The sequence below is a fragment of the Xyrauchen texanus genome, chromosome 34, assembly GCF_025860055.1.
Source record: "Xyrauchen texanus isolate HMW12.3.18 chromosome 34, RBS_HiC_50CHRs, whole genome shotgun sequence".
NCBI lineage: Eukaryota > Metazoa > Chordata > Actinopteri > Cypriniformes > Catostomidae > Xyrauchen > Xyrauchen texanus.
Window position 1 is genome coordinate 6,135,843 of NC_068309.1, and position 14,122 is coordinate 6,149,964.

General features: G+C 38.3%; 2 protein-coding genes across 6 annotated transcripts in view; one reads left to right on the forward strand and one right to left on the reverse strand.

The window, feature by feature from the left end:
- Positions 1–9,383, forward strand: part of shroom3 (shroom family member 3) — a 91,510-nt gene extending 82,127 nt beyond the window's left edge. For all 5 annotated transcript variants that reach the window (XM_052104358.1, XM_052104359.1, XM_052104361.1 and 2 more), the window contains 4 exons: positions 222–626; positions 2,803–2,905; positions 3,002–3,283; positions 7,088–9,383. In XM_052104358.1, coding sequence (XP_051960318.1) covers positions 222–626; positions 2,803–2,905; positions 3,002–3,283; positions 7,088–7,435 — 1,138 coding nt within the window. In that variant the 3' untranslated portion in view covers positions 7,436–9,383. The remainder of the gene's footprint in view (positions 1–221; positions 627–2,802; positions 2,906–3,001; positions 3,284–7,087) is intronic.
- Positions 9,384–9,923: 540 nt separating this feature from the next.
- On the reverse strand, positions 9,924–13,764 carry LOC127627792 (ankyrin repeat domain-containing protein SOWAHB-like). The gene has a single exon (XM_052104337.1). The coding sequence runs from the start codon at positions 13,463–13,465 to the stop codon at positions 11,324–11,326; it is 2,142 nt and encodes a 713-aa protein (XP_051960297.1). The 5' UTR covers positions 13,466–13,764; the 3' UTR covers positions 9,924–11,323.
- Between the last annotated feature and the right edge of the window lie 358 nt (positions 13,765–14,122).

Below are 14,122 nucleotides of genomic sequence, written 5' to 3' on the forward strand. Positions count from 1 at the left end.
AGTAATGATAGGTTTTTGTGGTGTTTCTTATAACTTTAATATGTAGAAGTTGCTAAATTAATGATCAACTATCTATGCAACAGAGCACAATACATTAAATGTGCACAGCATATAGTATCATTGGGGACTAAGCCTCCTGTGTCCTACCTACATGGGTAAATCATTTTGTATGTTAATCCCATTAATATAAAAACATTTTCTCTTTTAATTTGATGTTTTAGCGATTCTGAGACTATGGCTGACACAATAGCCCATCCAGAGTCCGAACAGTCATCAAATGACCGCATGACTCCATCTGTGACCCCTGGCCTACAGTCCATCCATCTTATAGACAGCACAGCACATCTTCGCCCTCAGTCGCCCAGCAGTGTCCCACTAGAAGAGGAGCCCTCTCAGATTCTAGGACTCGACTACCATCTGTTCTCAAAAAGAGAGCGAACTCAACCCGAGGTGCTCGTGGAGACTTTAGCTCGAGAGCTGGTGGGTAGGGACAAATCCCTCACTTTGCTCCTGGACACCTGGGCAGGTAAAACTACCCTAGATCTGATGGAGGACATCTTCCCCTCACACTCCTTGTCGCCCTGGCAACACAGTAGGAGCAGCAGCAGCAGTGCTTTGGTTGACAGGTGAGAGTTGAACAGATGGTGAAGATAAAGCGCAATGTGATTACACAGGCTGGTGGCATATAGAGTGAGCAGGTAGTTCATTTGTGTAGTGTTACTCAGTAATCAGGTGGATTTCATGCTCACAGGACCAATAAACACAAGAGCTCTTTGTTTAAAGCTGATTGTATTAGCCGGTATATTTGCACTCAGGTCATAGCCTAATATTATTGCATAAAGACAAGAGATAGCACAGCGATAAATCATTTTTAACAGTGGATAATGTAATAGAGCTTTAAAGATATGTTTAAATACTATCAGGAAATATTTTTGTATATTTAAGTTGTTGACGTGATATGTCAGGCAGTGAAAGCAGCGTCCTGGTTTAAAACCTGTTTTTTAAATGTGTTTTATATTTATGCAGATTTAATTTTAGTGTTAATTGAGAGACTACATATTTTTGGCTATTTAATTTAATATTTAAAATGGTTAAATGGTAACATTTATAAATATTTTAACCTAATATTTTGACGTTGAACAAAGAAGATAATGTACATGTTAGCTGTTAACTAGCTAACCATTTTTGTTATGAACCAATGTTCAGGTATGGTATCAGATGGAAATATTAAATTATAACTTACCTCAAATATCATAATTCGTGTGTACTTTTGTTAAAAGTTTCAGTCAGTACGACTCTCTCGCTCTCCCTCTCGAAAACTTCAACGATAAATGTAATATTGTTGTCCCGCTAATTAATGAAGAGCGACATGGACATCTTGTGGTTGATCCTGAAATTGGCGCCAAAAACACATTTTATTTTTAGCCTCGCAATATTTTCCTTCGACGTTCTAAGAGTGTAAACTCGTGTTACTCTTAAATACTCCACACAATTCTATACATAGGCGCATAATATAAATATATTTTATACATTTTGCTGTAATTCAATGCAGTGACATTTTTCTTTAAGTAAATGCTCTGTCATTTCTAATATTACTATCTCTCTATCTAAAAGGTCTGACACTTTTTATACACTTAGTGTCAGGTTTGTTTTAGGGGTTCATTATATATATATAGAGAGAGAGAGAGAGAGATAGTGTCTATATATAGTGTTAAATAAATAATAATAATTTATATATTGCTGTTATTTATATATTACTAATAATTATATTATATACTGTCCAAGTTATTGGACAAAATTTATTTTGCTTTTATTTTATTTATTTTATATGATGCTTTGGCGACATTGCTTTTGAAACTTTCATACCAATAAAAGCCCATTGAATTGAGAGAGAGAGAGAGAGAGAGAGAGAGAGAGGTGTGTTGGGGCAGGTTTAAGTGGTTTACGAGGACTTTTTTTTTTTTGGTTACAAACTGGTAATTACAAGGGTATTATGCTATAAATGTGGTTTATGTGGACATTTCTAGTGTCCCCATAATTTAAATCGCTTAAAAATCATACTAAACAATTTTTACAATTAAAAATGTAAAAATTCAGAAAGTTTTTTGTGAGGCTTAGGTGTAGGATTAGGGTTAGAAGATTGTGCAGAATAAAAATGATTATGTCTATGGAGAGATAGCTGCACCAACATGTGTGTGTAATGCTTTGTAATATACATATTTTGTTGTTTTGGAAGGAAATTGCTACTTTAATTCACCAAAGTGGCACTCAACAGATCACAAAGTATAGTCAGGACGTTACTAACCAGTTGCCTTCCGAAACAGCAAAATCTGTATATGTGTATTTATAATATTATATTTTGTTACATAAAATCTATATTTTTTGTTGTTATTGTTTTTAAATGTTTTATGGTAGTATCATGCTACTACAGCCATTCATGATCTAAAAAAAAAAAAAAAAAAAGCTTTTGCATTTATCATACACTTATAAACACTTTTCCCCTTGAAGATATCACTCCAGTAATATGTGGTGTGTGTCATTGTTCTATTGTTCTGCTGAAAGCCGAGTGTAATTATGTGTGCTCTGTTTGACATGGGGAATGTGGATTTTGGACATTCTGTATCTCTCTCTCTCTCTCTCTCTCTACCCCCCTCTCTCTCTCTCTCTATCCCCCTCTCTCTCTATCCCCCTCTCTCAGAAAAATAGGATAGTGAAGTAATAAAACTAGCAGTCCCAATATTTCATAGTATAATGTCTTTTTTTCCCCTCCCACTTTTGTTTTGTTTGTTTGATCCCCATTAGGATTCAAGATGGCTCGTGTACCCCAGAAACTCACATTCAGACTGTACCAAGAAAAATGGAGACAGATCTGGATGATGAAGAGGCTTATATGAATCAAAAGAAGGTTAGATTCACATTCATGCGCACTCTAGCGAAAATATCCATTCATCAAAAGCACTAATCCTTACTTTGCAATGCAATGTTTCCTCTTGTCCTGCAGGTGGAGCTGTTGCAGGCACTGAACACGAGCATCAGATTGTTGCAAGGGGAGAGAGATGAACTGGCTGATCATCAGAGACGCTTCAGCACTTTAGGGGGCAGTATGGAAGCTTTAGTCCAGGAACACTGTAAACCCAATGAGACAGACAAATACCGCATGTTTGTTGGTGACCTGGAGAAGATTGTAAACCTGCTGCTGTCTCTGAGTGCACGACTCGCTCGTGTGGAAAATGCACTCACTGCGCTTGAAGGAGAGGAGAGCCAGGAGAGTGCAGAAGAAAGGGTGAGGAATGTTTCATGAAATAAACAAGGTCCCTTTTTTTATTTATGTTTGTCCCAAGAGTCTATTAAAATGTTTTGTTCAAGGCTTTTGCAACTAATTTAGTTTTACAAAAATATTTTCCACCCTCTCTCTGACCCTTAGAATTAAACGGCCGATACTGTACCTTTATTACAAATAAACACGCTATTCAAAAATTAAATGTGCAGCAATGCACATTTGACGTTATGACGTTGCCCCATCCTTTTACCCTTAATCACTGTTAGGGTCATTTTGGACCCAAATCATTTTAGGGTTTTTATTTATTAAAAATAGTTTCCTTAATCAGCGCTGTACAAGTCTGGTGACTTTTCCTAAACTTTACATCTGAACAAAAAAAAAATGGTATTCAATAAGTCTAGGTGGTTTTATCGAACAGTCCCCCGTTCATACTCTTCGGGGCAAATTTTGACCTGCCATAGGAAATGAATGGGTGAGAGTATAACACATCAATCAGCCACAGTGTAGAATACACACACACACACACACACACACTTCAAGGTTAGATCAAAGTCTTAGTCTGACACCACTGTGACCTCACCATGGTCAGGTTTGACTGTAAGCGTGTTTTGGCACCATTAGCAAAATATCACCCTTCAACAAACATTTTTTTTTTTTTTTTTTTTTTACAAATAATAGACTTTCATAATGTCTAAATATAAATCCATGTCATAACTTGTGATAATATTTAGCATTTATTTTTGTTACAACATTTGCTTACATTGATCAGCTGATAATGCATGGAGCACTGCACCCTCTACTGGCCTTAGTTGTCATTTCAAGTAAATGTTGTTTTTATTCCAGCAGATGTCGCCAGAGACTCCCAATGCATGACATATTTGGGTGTTTTGGCAATCTTTCAATGTACTTAAATGAAGATTTTTAGTTGAAGATAACATAAAATATGCTTATTTGATAAGAAAATGAGTAATTTAGAGGTAAATAACGTCAAAAACACCATTAAATCCCAAAAGAAATTGATAACTTTTGTGTTTTTACTTTAGTAAACAGTCTTATTACATTTCTTTAAAAATAAAATGGGGGTTCCACATTTAATGTTTGGGGTCAAATTTGACTCTTTGCAAAGTGTGCATGACATTAGTACAGTATAACAAAACAATCCACTCTGAAAGGGCCGTTAATGTCTGACTGATGTGATCAGGGTCTTTCATTACAAAAGATTTCATTTTCTTTATGGAAAATATAATTTCTTAATTTTTGTGGGTAAAATGTGATCTGGACATGTTTTTATGACCAATATAATGCCATGCAGAACAACCATTTTGCCCTTTGTTACCCTTGGTTTCAACATACAGTTACAAAACAAGATTATGTTTGATAAAATACTACATTAGAGACACTTTTGCCTGTAGGAAATGAATCTCACACACACACACACACACACACACACACACACACACACACAGAGTAATTAGGTATTTACTGTACCTTTAAGAAAAACACAATCTGAAACCAGACACTCCTTAAACATTTTGTTTCACTCAAAGAAATGCTGTTCCAAATAATTCTACAGCACACACCCCATGTGCTGAGAAAGAGCACCAAAAAAAAAAATGGTTTTGAAGGACGTTACGTTACATAATATGATAAAGCTATTTTTTTTTATATATATATTTCTCTAAAACAGAGACTAAGATGAAGATAGATAAAATATCTGACTTATATTGGATCTATTATATTCAAGTTCTTCAGATATCTCAGGTAGTCTTTAAAAAAGATGGCATATCCATGTATACTGTAGGCCTGCTTGGAATTTGTGCCAGTAGAATTCCACAAAGTTCTGCAGAATTCCGCAGAATTCAAACATCCGGCACCTCTTGTGTTTGTTTATTACATATTTAATAATGAGTGTAGTACCCTCAGTTCCACATTTGTGAAATTCTAAAAATGTAGTTCATAAATATAATAATCATTTCAATATTTTAGATATTTTTTAAGTTAACGAAATGGTAAAATATATATATATATATATATATAAATATTGCAAATGCATGGATATTTCAGTAATCTTTCAGATGATCAATTTTGTTAATACAAGAGCTCTCCGTATCACACAGTATCATATCGGAGAAATTCCTGCATACTGCTGTCTTGTATTGTGTTATGATTATTTAACATGGCTTATCCTGTTAGAGCGAGAGAGCCGGAACTGTACAAACAACAGGAGACTCCTGTTCGCCTTTTTAAATCTTAGTGGCTGTAATAGACAAAAAGGTTTCTAGCATCACTGTGTTTACAATATAATACTTTTACCTCATCTACAAACAATAGTCTCTATAATAAAAACATCTGCGTTTGCTATGTTAGCTAGTCAGTCCTTTAAATGAATTTATTGCCAGTTTAGTCGATCAACAGTAATTCTGACATAATGTTGATAAAATTGCCCTCGTTTATAAAAAAAAAAGCAAAAATCGCAATGACAGTGAAGCACTTAAAATGGGTTGAATCTGTAAACATTACAATACAGACTCTTCAAAAGTATAGCCTCAAGACATAAACACTGTACATGTTAACTTGATTTTAATGGGATCAGATCAGGGATTAAATGGCTTTACTGGGTTTACCAGATTACAGGGTTTGTCGGCATTCAGGCTATGACAACAAAGTGGTAAGTTTGCATAAAACTTTAAACAGACATTTACGTCTTGTGGTAAGACTTTTGAAACGGTTTGTGTTATAATGTTTATGGACTGGCCCCATTCACTTCCATTGTAAGTGCCGCACTGTAACCATGACTTTTGCTTTTTGTTTTAAACAAAGGCAGATGCTATTTACGCTAAGTGCAAATAGTGGTAGATACTCTTACACCCCTGTTTAAATTCTAATAAACCGTTAGGGGCATCACTGCTGCATTTTTATTGTGTTTATTTAGAGTCCATTGGACACTCTACACCAACCCCTTCCCCCAGGGCTGGACTGGGAAGATAAATAAGGATTTTACATGGCATCTGCCCCAAACTTGTTGTTCTTTTCTGCATATCGCGGCGCCGTTTTGTTGTCCGTTATGCATAACGCGGCGGCTCATTTTAGAACATCTCGGCCTATTAGGCCCATTTCGCGGCTGACCCACCGGCCCGCTCGGTTCTCCCGATGGCCAGTCCGTGTCTGATCGGCCCCAAAGTGCGTCGGCCAACCGGGAAAATGCCCGGAATGCCAGATTACCAGTCCAGCCCTGCCTACCCCTAAACCTAACCGTACCTTACAAAAACGAACCATGGTTTTACTACCGTAATTATAGGATAAACATGGTATTTTGTGGTAAAATCATAGTAACCAAAAAATTAAACATTGTTACCATATTAAAAACATATTACTGATGTTACACCATGGTCAAGTTGTAAAATTGGATATAACTTTACACAGAAAAGGTTAGCAAGTGATATTATCACACTAAAAGCATGTTAACACACACATTGTTTATGTCTTGTGGCTATACTTTTGAAAAAGTATTTTAACGTTTACAGATTGCCCCCATTGACTTCCATTGTACGTGCTTCACTGTAACACAGATGTCTGCTTTTTTTAAAGAAAAAGAGGGACAAGTCCAAATAAAAGTTTGTGGTGATCAATATTATGCCAAAAATACTGTTGATTGAGCTTAACATGTATTGAACCTGGAATATTTATTTAAAAAAATATATTTTTTGGTAATCAACAACAGCATGTAAATAAATACATTTGTAAATATTTCATTGTGGGAGTATATTTGCACTTTATAAGTTACTGTGTGTGTGTGTGTGTTTGTAGGAGTCGCTGCAGTTGAAACGCAAGCAGTTGTGCAGTCAGCAGGAAGACGCTCGCGAGCTGAAGGAAAACCTGGACCGACGTGAGCGAGTGGTTCTGGATATCCTGGCAGGTTACCTGAGCAGCCCGCAGCTACGCGACTACCAGCATTACATCCGCATAAAACCCGCCCTGCTCATACGACACCGCCACCTGGATGAGCTCATCCGACTGGGGGAGGAGCATGTGCGAAGCCTGGAGGAGAACCTCCCCCTTGAGTTCCACCCAAAGAACACTGACCCCGCCCTCAAATCGCCACACTGTTCAAACCCCACCCCCTCACCACTCCCCACCACCGTGACCTCACTCTGACTCCGCCCATCGCAGAATGAAACCGCTCACAGCTGCGTAGAAATGAATCGATGAAACTGATGTAGATAGTGTAAGAGACTATGAGAAGATGCACAAAGAAAAGTGCCTTAAATGAAGGATTTGACGTTGCAACCTTGTTCCCTACAACAATTGTAAATCTCACAAAGTCTGTCAAGATAATGTCCAGGTCATATTTCACAACAAAATTGATAGGAACGGAAAGGAAATGAAGCTAACTCTTTTTTGCATTGCATTATTTTTAGTACAATTAAGCACATTTTCCCTCCAATTGTAATTACTGTAATGCATCCTGATTAGGGGCGGAGTAAAAATAGAAATTTTCCGACTAATCACAATCTTCATTCGAACAATCAAGATACCAATTCTTAAAATCACAGCATCAGTTTTTTTTTCTTTAAAGTTTACATCCGTTTTGGTTGTGTTGATTAGTAGATCTGCTAAATAAATACCAATTGAAATGCGTAATTTGGGCGCTGTTGTTAATTTTTAAAAATGAATGTTTTTATAGGTTCCCTGCTGTACCGCCGCTCCCTATAAGCAGACTTCGTAGGACACCAACTCCTTAGGGGCCACCAGAGAGTCCACCGGCTGCCCTTACTTGCATGTTATAAATCCTTCAAGGACCCGAAAGCAATTGCGGAACTAAATAATAAAATATCCTTGTTTACATTACAGTAATAAGAATTGGAGGTATGAGGCTAGTTGTCATAAAAAAGGTCACAATGTAAAAATCCTAATAGTCCTAAAAACAGACTTAATATTTCTATACGCAATATATATACTATTGATGTCTTGATTTTGGAGTGAAAAATGACAGGTACATTTTCTTGTCAGGTTTCGTGAGATTCATGCCATTTGGATTTTAGGCGCATTTTAAAGCAAAGTATGGAAGTTCATCAATGTACGAGAGATCTTCTTTATATTACACGTGCATGCCGCATTTACACAACATATTCAAATTAGCACAACACTAAAGCACAAGGCACACCACAATGCAAATTGAATGGGACAAAATGCCTCATTGTGATTGGTGAATGCCAAAACACTAATGATTTACATCCCCATAACTGCTGAGCACTTTGGAACAGATGAACCACTTATGTCACAAAGAGAAGAAGATTTAAAATATTTACAAAGTAATTACTCTTGTCTAGAAACGCCTTCCTGAAACGCCACCTTTACGTCAATAGCGTCATATAATTATTTATGATTTTAGGTTTAGAAACAATTTTGTACTCTGTATGTTGCTGTACATACTCTGAGCAATCCCCCTTGTGATTTTAAAATGTAGATGATATTAAAAGAAAACAATAGATGTATTTTTGTGAGCAAAAAAAAAAAGGTAGAACATTGAAGAAGGATGTTTTTTGTGGCTTTTGTATGTCAATGGTTTGCTTTAACTGGTGCTTTTATTTCTAAATCATGGCCTCTACTACAATGGGGGGTATCCTCATAGCTGATGGTTTAACCGGAACTTGAACGCAATATCACTACTTAGTTTTATTGGCGATTAGGACACAATATTTTCATTATTATTGTAATCTAATAAACATTATTCACAAAGCTATATGCAGGGTTTTATCGCGATGCACACCCACAAACTATTTTACCAATATATTACATTTTTTGCTGTTGTTGCTTGGTTTTGGTTTCGTATTTGGAGAGCATCCTTATTTACTAAATATCTAAACCCCTATACAGCTACATAAACACAAAGGCTAAGGGCCGCAATAGCAGCAAACTTTAGATGTATTCATTTTGGACTTTCTGTATGTTGCTGTATAACTGCATTGCGATCTGACACATGTGATAGTTACATTTTGTTTTGCAGGAGGTCAATCCGAAGACAAGTTTCCACCATGCTTTACGCTGTTTAAATGCAAAAAAAAGAGCACAATTGGAAGTCAAAATAAATCTATTTTTTAAATACAGCCTCCTTGTGATGGTGTTGCATTGTTCAGTTTAATTGTTCAACTTTTATTATGTTTTTTCCTTTCATACTGAGAAGAAAAAACTATATATAGAACTAAAGTAGATGTTCAGAACAATGTAAGTATACTGATATGAAGCAGTAAGGAAACTTGGAACTACCAAATAAACAATTCAATGGTAACCAGATCCCAAACAAAGTAATTGCTAAACCATAGTGATATGCTGTTCTTTTATCACGGTTACATTAGAAATCTGAATCATTTAGCATGCACCAGAGTTCAGAGTGGCCTGTAATTTTTATTTTGGTAAAATCAAATGGTAAAGGTTGCTTTCTAAAGCTACTTCAGTAGTGTAAACGTATAGAATATACATATACGAAATAGTAATATTGAGTTGTTTGCCCTTGCATTAATGATTCCAAGGAATTTAAGGAAAAATCTGCTTGGTTTCAAGGTCAATGTGGTTGGTTTGTATATTAAAGCAGCCATCCACATGCATGCTGATAAATCAAAGGTGTAGACAATATTGCAAAGGTCAAAGTCTTGTTTTATTCACATAATAAAGTTTGACTATAAAAGTGCAATACATAGTGCACATATATTATGTAAGACTCAATGCAAAGAAGAAATGCAGCCAAGTTAACCAACACTCCAATGGCGTGTTGAAACATGTCAGTAAACACAACAGTTCAAACACACACATCATAAAAGAAAAAGACTCAAACATGATTGTGAGATAAACAACAATCCAACTTCAACGGGTGAGGTCACGCTATACTCTCCCCCTAAAGTCATTTTCTGTTTTTCTACCTCAGGTAGAATATGTAGTTCGACAACAAAACACAAATGACAGGAATAGCTCGGCATGCAAACCATCAACGTTCGAACATGAACGCATAGAATCACCTCAAAACATGACTGTGGGGGGAAATGCAGAAAGAAAAACAGTTGTCCAAACTCGATGTCGCTTAAGCAACACTGATAGAGGTCTGTGAGGTATGGTTGTTCTGGCGTGTCCAGTGCTGGAATGCTCATCCCTATGTTTATCCCTCCCCTTTGGTTTGAGATAAGTGGGGGAGAGAGAGTTAAATATTAAGTTAGCTAAACCAGCAAAGATCTTATCAGTAGCATTCATCATGAGCATCCAGGGTTGGATAGTTGAGAACATCAATATCTGAAATCATAGGAAGAAAAGCAATTGCATTCTCAATTTAAAATTCTCATCATCCAACGTATCAATCACTCTCAATTACTAGTACATGAGCGGCAAAGTTTCTCAGATTAAGTACAGAGAGGGAGAGAGGACCCAGAACAGCTTCTTCCTTTGCATAGGGAGCTCAAGCGTGACAATTACGAAGCACTGAATTAAATTTGTCCCACCAGAAGAAATGAAGCATTGTTATGGGCAGAAAATGTATTTTGAAAATCACAGTCTGATACAAAATGATTGGGAATCTTGTGTGTGTCGGTACAAAGCAACACACTGTTGCATACCAGACATATTAAAAGTAATATTCCAGGTTTAATACAAGTTAAGCTCAATCGACAGCATCTCCCCATTCACTTCCATTGTAAGGGCCTCACTGCAACCACGATTTTTGCTTCACCCCCAGGTAAACCAATGCTTTTGATTGAGCTTGACATTTATTGAACCCGCAACATTCTTTTAACGTGCTCTCATATTACAAGAGAGGTATTAAATAACAGTTTCATAACACCAAAACATATTAGTGACATTCATAGAAATAGAAACCCAATGTTGGACATACACAGATCCGCATACTCAGAACAAATCATAAAAAGATTGTACTACTGACTCAAAGTTAATCATATAAAAGAAGTGACAAAATGTATACTTTTTTGCACCACCAAAAAAGAGCTACTGTAGCGAGAAAGGGTTTACCTCCAAACAATACAATCTAGCCAGGTAAAATTACTACAAATCTTCTGAACTAGATGTGACTCTTAGGTGAGACTTGTGTTTAAACAGTGCAGCAATAGACGTATGCCTTTTAACGTTCACCGTTGCGGTTGCAGGTCTTGTGGGCAGGCCTACTGCAGACCCTTGCATCCCTGGACTACGACCCATTATTTTCTCTGGAGCACCCAAGAGTTCTAATATTTCTCGGTTGTCGTCTTTACTCAAGTACTGCCATGGTCTTTTCCCACTGCTGTCCCTGATCCGCATGTCAGCTTTGAACTTTTGCACAAGTAGCCGAATAAGCTTCTTGTGTCCATGAATGGCCGCTAGGTGAAGAGGCGTATACCCACAAGAGGTCTGTGCGTCAACATCTAGGTTCATCCCGACCTTGTCGACTCCGTAAAAAAGCGTGTTGAGGACGCGATGGTCACCATGCTTTGCGATCCAATGTACAATGGTGAACCCAGATATGAAGTCTCGTTTGCTTAGAAGGATTGGGTCCTCTCGGAAGAGGGTGTAGATGTCAGTCCATGTGCCTGATGCTGCTTTAACGAACCAATCGTGTTCTCTGGGCTCAAGAGGAACCGAAGACTGTTTGTTGCTGAAGGACCCATCATGCCCGGGAGTCCCCAGACTTCGTGTTGACCCAGCAGGTGAGGAAAGATCTCGAGAACTTCGTCCTTTGCTGGAAGACGAGGAAACTAGATTGCCAATGCTGAGAGTCGAAGACAACAACTGGAGACGGTTGCACCGTGCCGAATTGGCATCCTCTGGGAACGACTGATCCAAATCTTCTCCGAGACTCCGACACATCCGACTTTTTAGACGAGAACTCAACCGGCGGGCAATTGGTCCGTAATGGGCCTCCGGTGAAGCGCTCCGTGGAGACACCCTTGAGTCCTGGTCTTCAAGGTGACCGGTGGAATGGTGCAGCGGTGTGATCTTGCGACATGGTTGATGGAGTTGCGACAACAACCTTGCCTCCTGGGATTGACGCATGAAGGCACGTACATCGTTACCATCTTGTCCTGCGAGGCCTTGATACTTCACGGTATCATCGCTGGGCCAATCTTCCCGCCCAAAGCCTTGCGGCCAACCAGTGTCAGGTGGAAGAGAGGAAGGGGACGGGATTGAGAGGCTGTCGTGACTTGAGGAAAGACTTGAAGGGGGGCGTAGCTGCAGGTACGCTTCGCTTGCATGGGTCAGAGGGGGGTTTGGTCGTAACAGACTGTCATTGCTTTGACTCAAACCTGCTTGGGTGTATGGGGCAATAGGGTGGTCCAACAGACAAGACGTAGAGCTGGACATATGAGACTGTCCGAAGGGTGTGTGCGAAGGCCATGCTTTGGCGACAGGCTCCTCTGAATGCTTCCTCTGAAAGTGTTTATAAGAGTTAACGTCCAATGTGTTTGTGCCCAAACTTGTTCTTTCAGGTGGAGGCGACACTCTAACTTCATAATGGCTAGGGGTAACAAAGGACTGCTCGCAGCCATCTGCTTCCCTTAATTGTCTCAGTTTGGTCGTGTGAACAATGTTGTGTTCCAGCTCGGATGCTTTCAACTCCCATGGCTGTTCAAAGCTCTGACCGCTCCCACTTGAGCGACTGTCAGTGTCAGATGGGGCTGGTTTCAAAGGGCAGGTGTCGTAAGGTGCCTGTTCTACATAGGGAATGGATACAACGGGTTGTTTCCTCACATTCGGTGACAAAGTTTTGGCAGCTTTCTCAAAATTGGGAGTAGAATCTTTGTTGTTGTTATTGTTGTTAATAGTGGTGGTTACAATACCAGCAGCTGGCAAGATTTCAACACCAGTGTCAAAAGTTGAGATAGGCAAAGCAGCTTGTTGTTTAAGTTCTTGCTTCTTACTCACCACTTGTATAGCATCTCGGTCTTTCCTTCTCTCGAGCTCCTGATTCTTGGCGATGTCTCCGAGGTGTACACGGTATTTTTTCCTTAGCACAACAAGAGACACCCCTTCCTCCTGCCTCACCGTGGCCACGGAGTTCACATACTTCTTAAATAACTCGCGGTTTAGCTCTCTCTGCTCGTCCTCCCTCAGAAACCGCTTGTAGTGTGTCAGTAAATCCGCGTTTCGCACCTGCCCGCCGTTGTTGAGAAGGAAACGCCGAATAGACTCCTGTGTGAAGTCGGTGGCCATGCTCGCGCTTGCAGTGTGAATCGCTCTCCTGGTATCGCTGAATCAAACTGAAAGGACTTGACCAGGAGTTTCGCTTGATGAGATTGTAACTCCGCCCATTCACTCCTCTGTCTGCATATGTGCATGTACCTGACAAAAAGCGCGGGTAAATATTCTGTGTTTTAGGTATTGTATTAACAATAATATATCATAGAACGCCATTACGTGCATTCTCCTGACATTTACTGTAATATGAAAATATATAATATAAAAACTGTTTACTCTTCGTGAGGTCTATATATATATATATATATATATATATATATCTTGTAACCAGACCTATTGTTATATCTGGCATGAAGCCTGATTAAATAATACTTATTGTAGCCTAATATATATATATATATATATATATATATATATATATAATACCAAAATACCAAACAAAGTTGCATTGATTTGATAGATAGTAGCTCTAAAATAATGGGGGAAAATATGTTTGTAATGATATAACAATACTGTACAAAGTGAAGATAAATCATATACATAGGCTACCCTTTCTGCTAATCAAACGTTAAAAAGTAGTTGCATAAATGTCTCACAAAAATCAGGTAGCATTAACACCATTTATGTCCCGTCTACTCATTTTGTTTGATTATTTCTTATGTGTTGGAATGA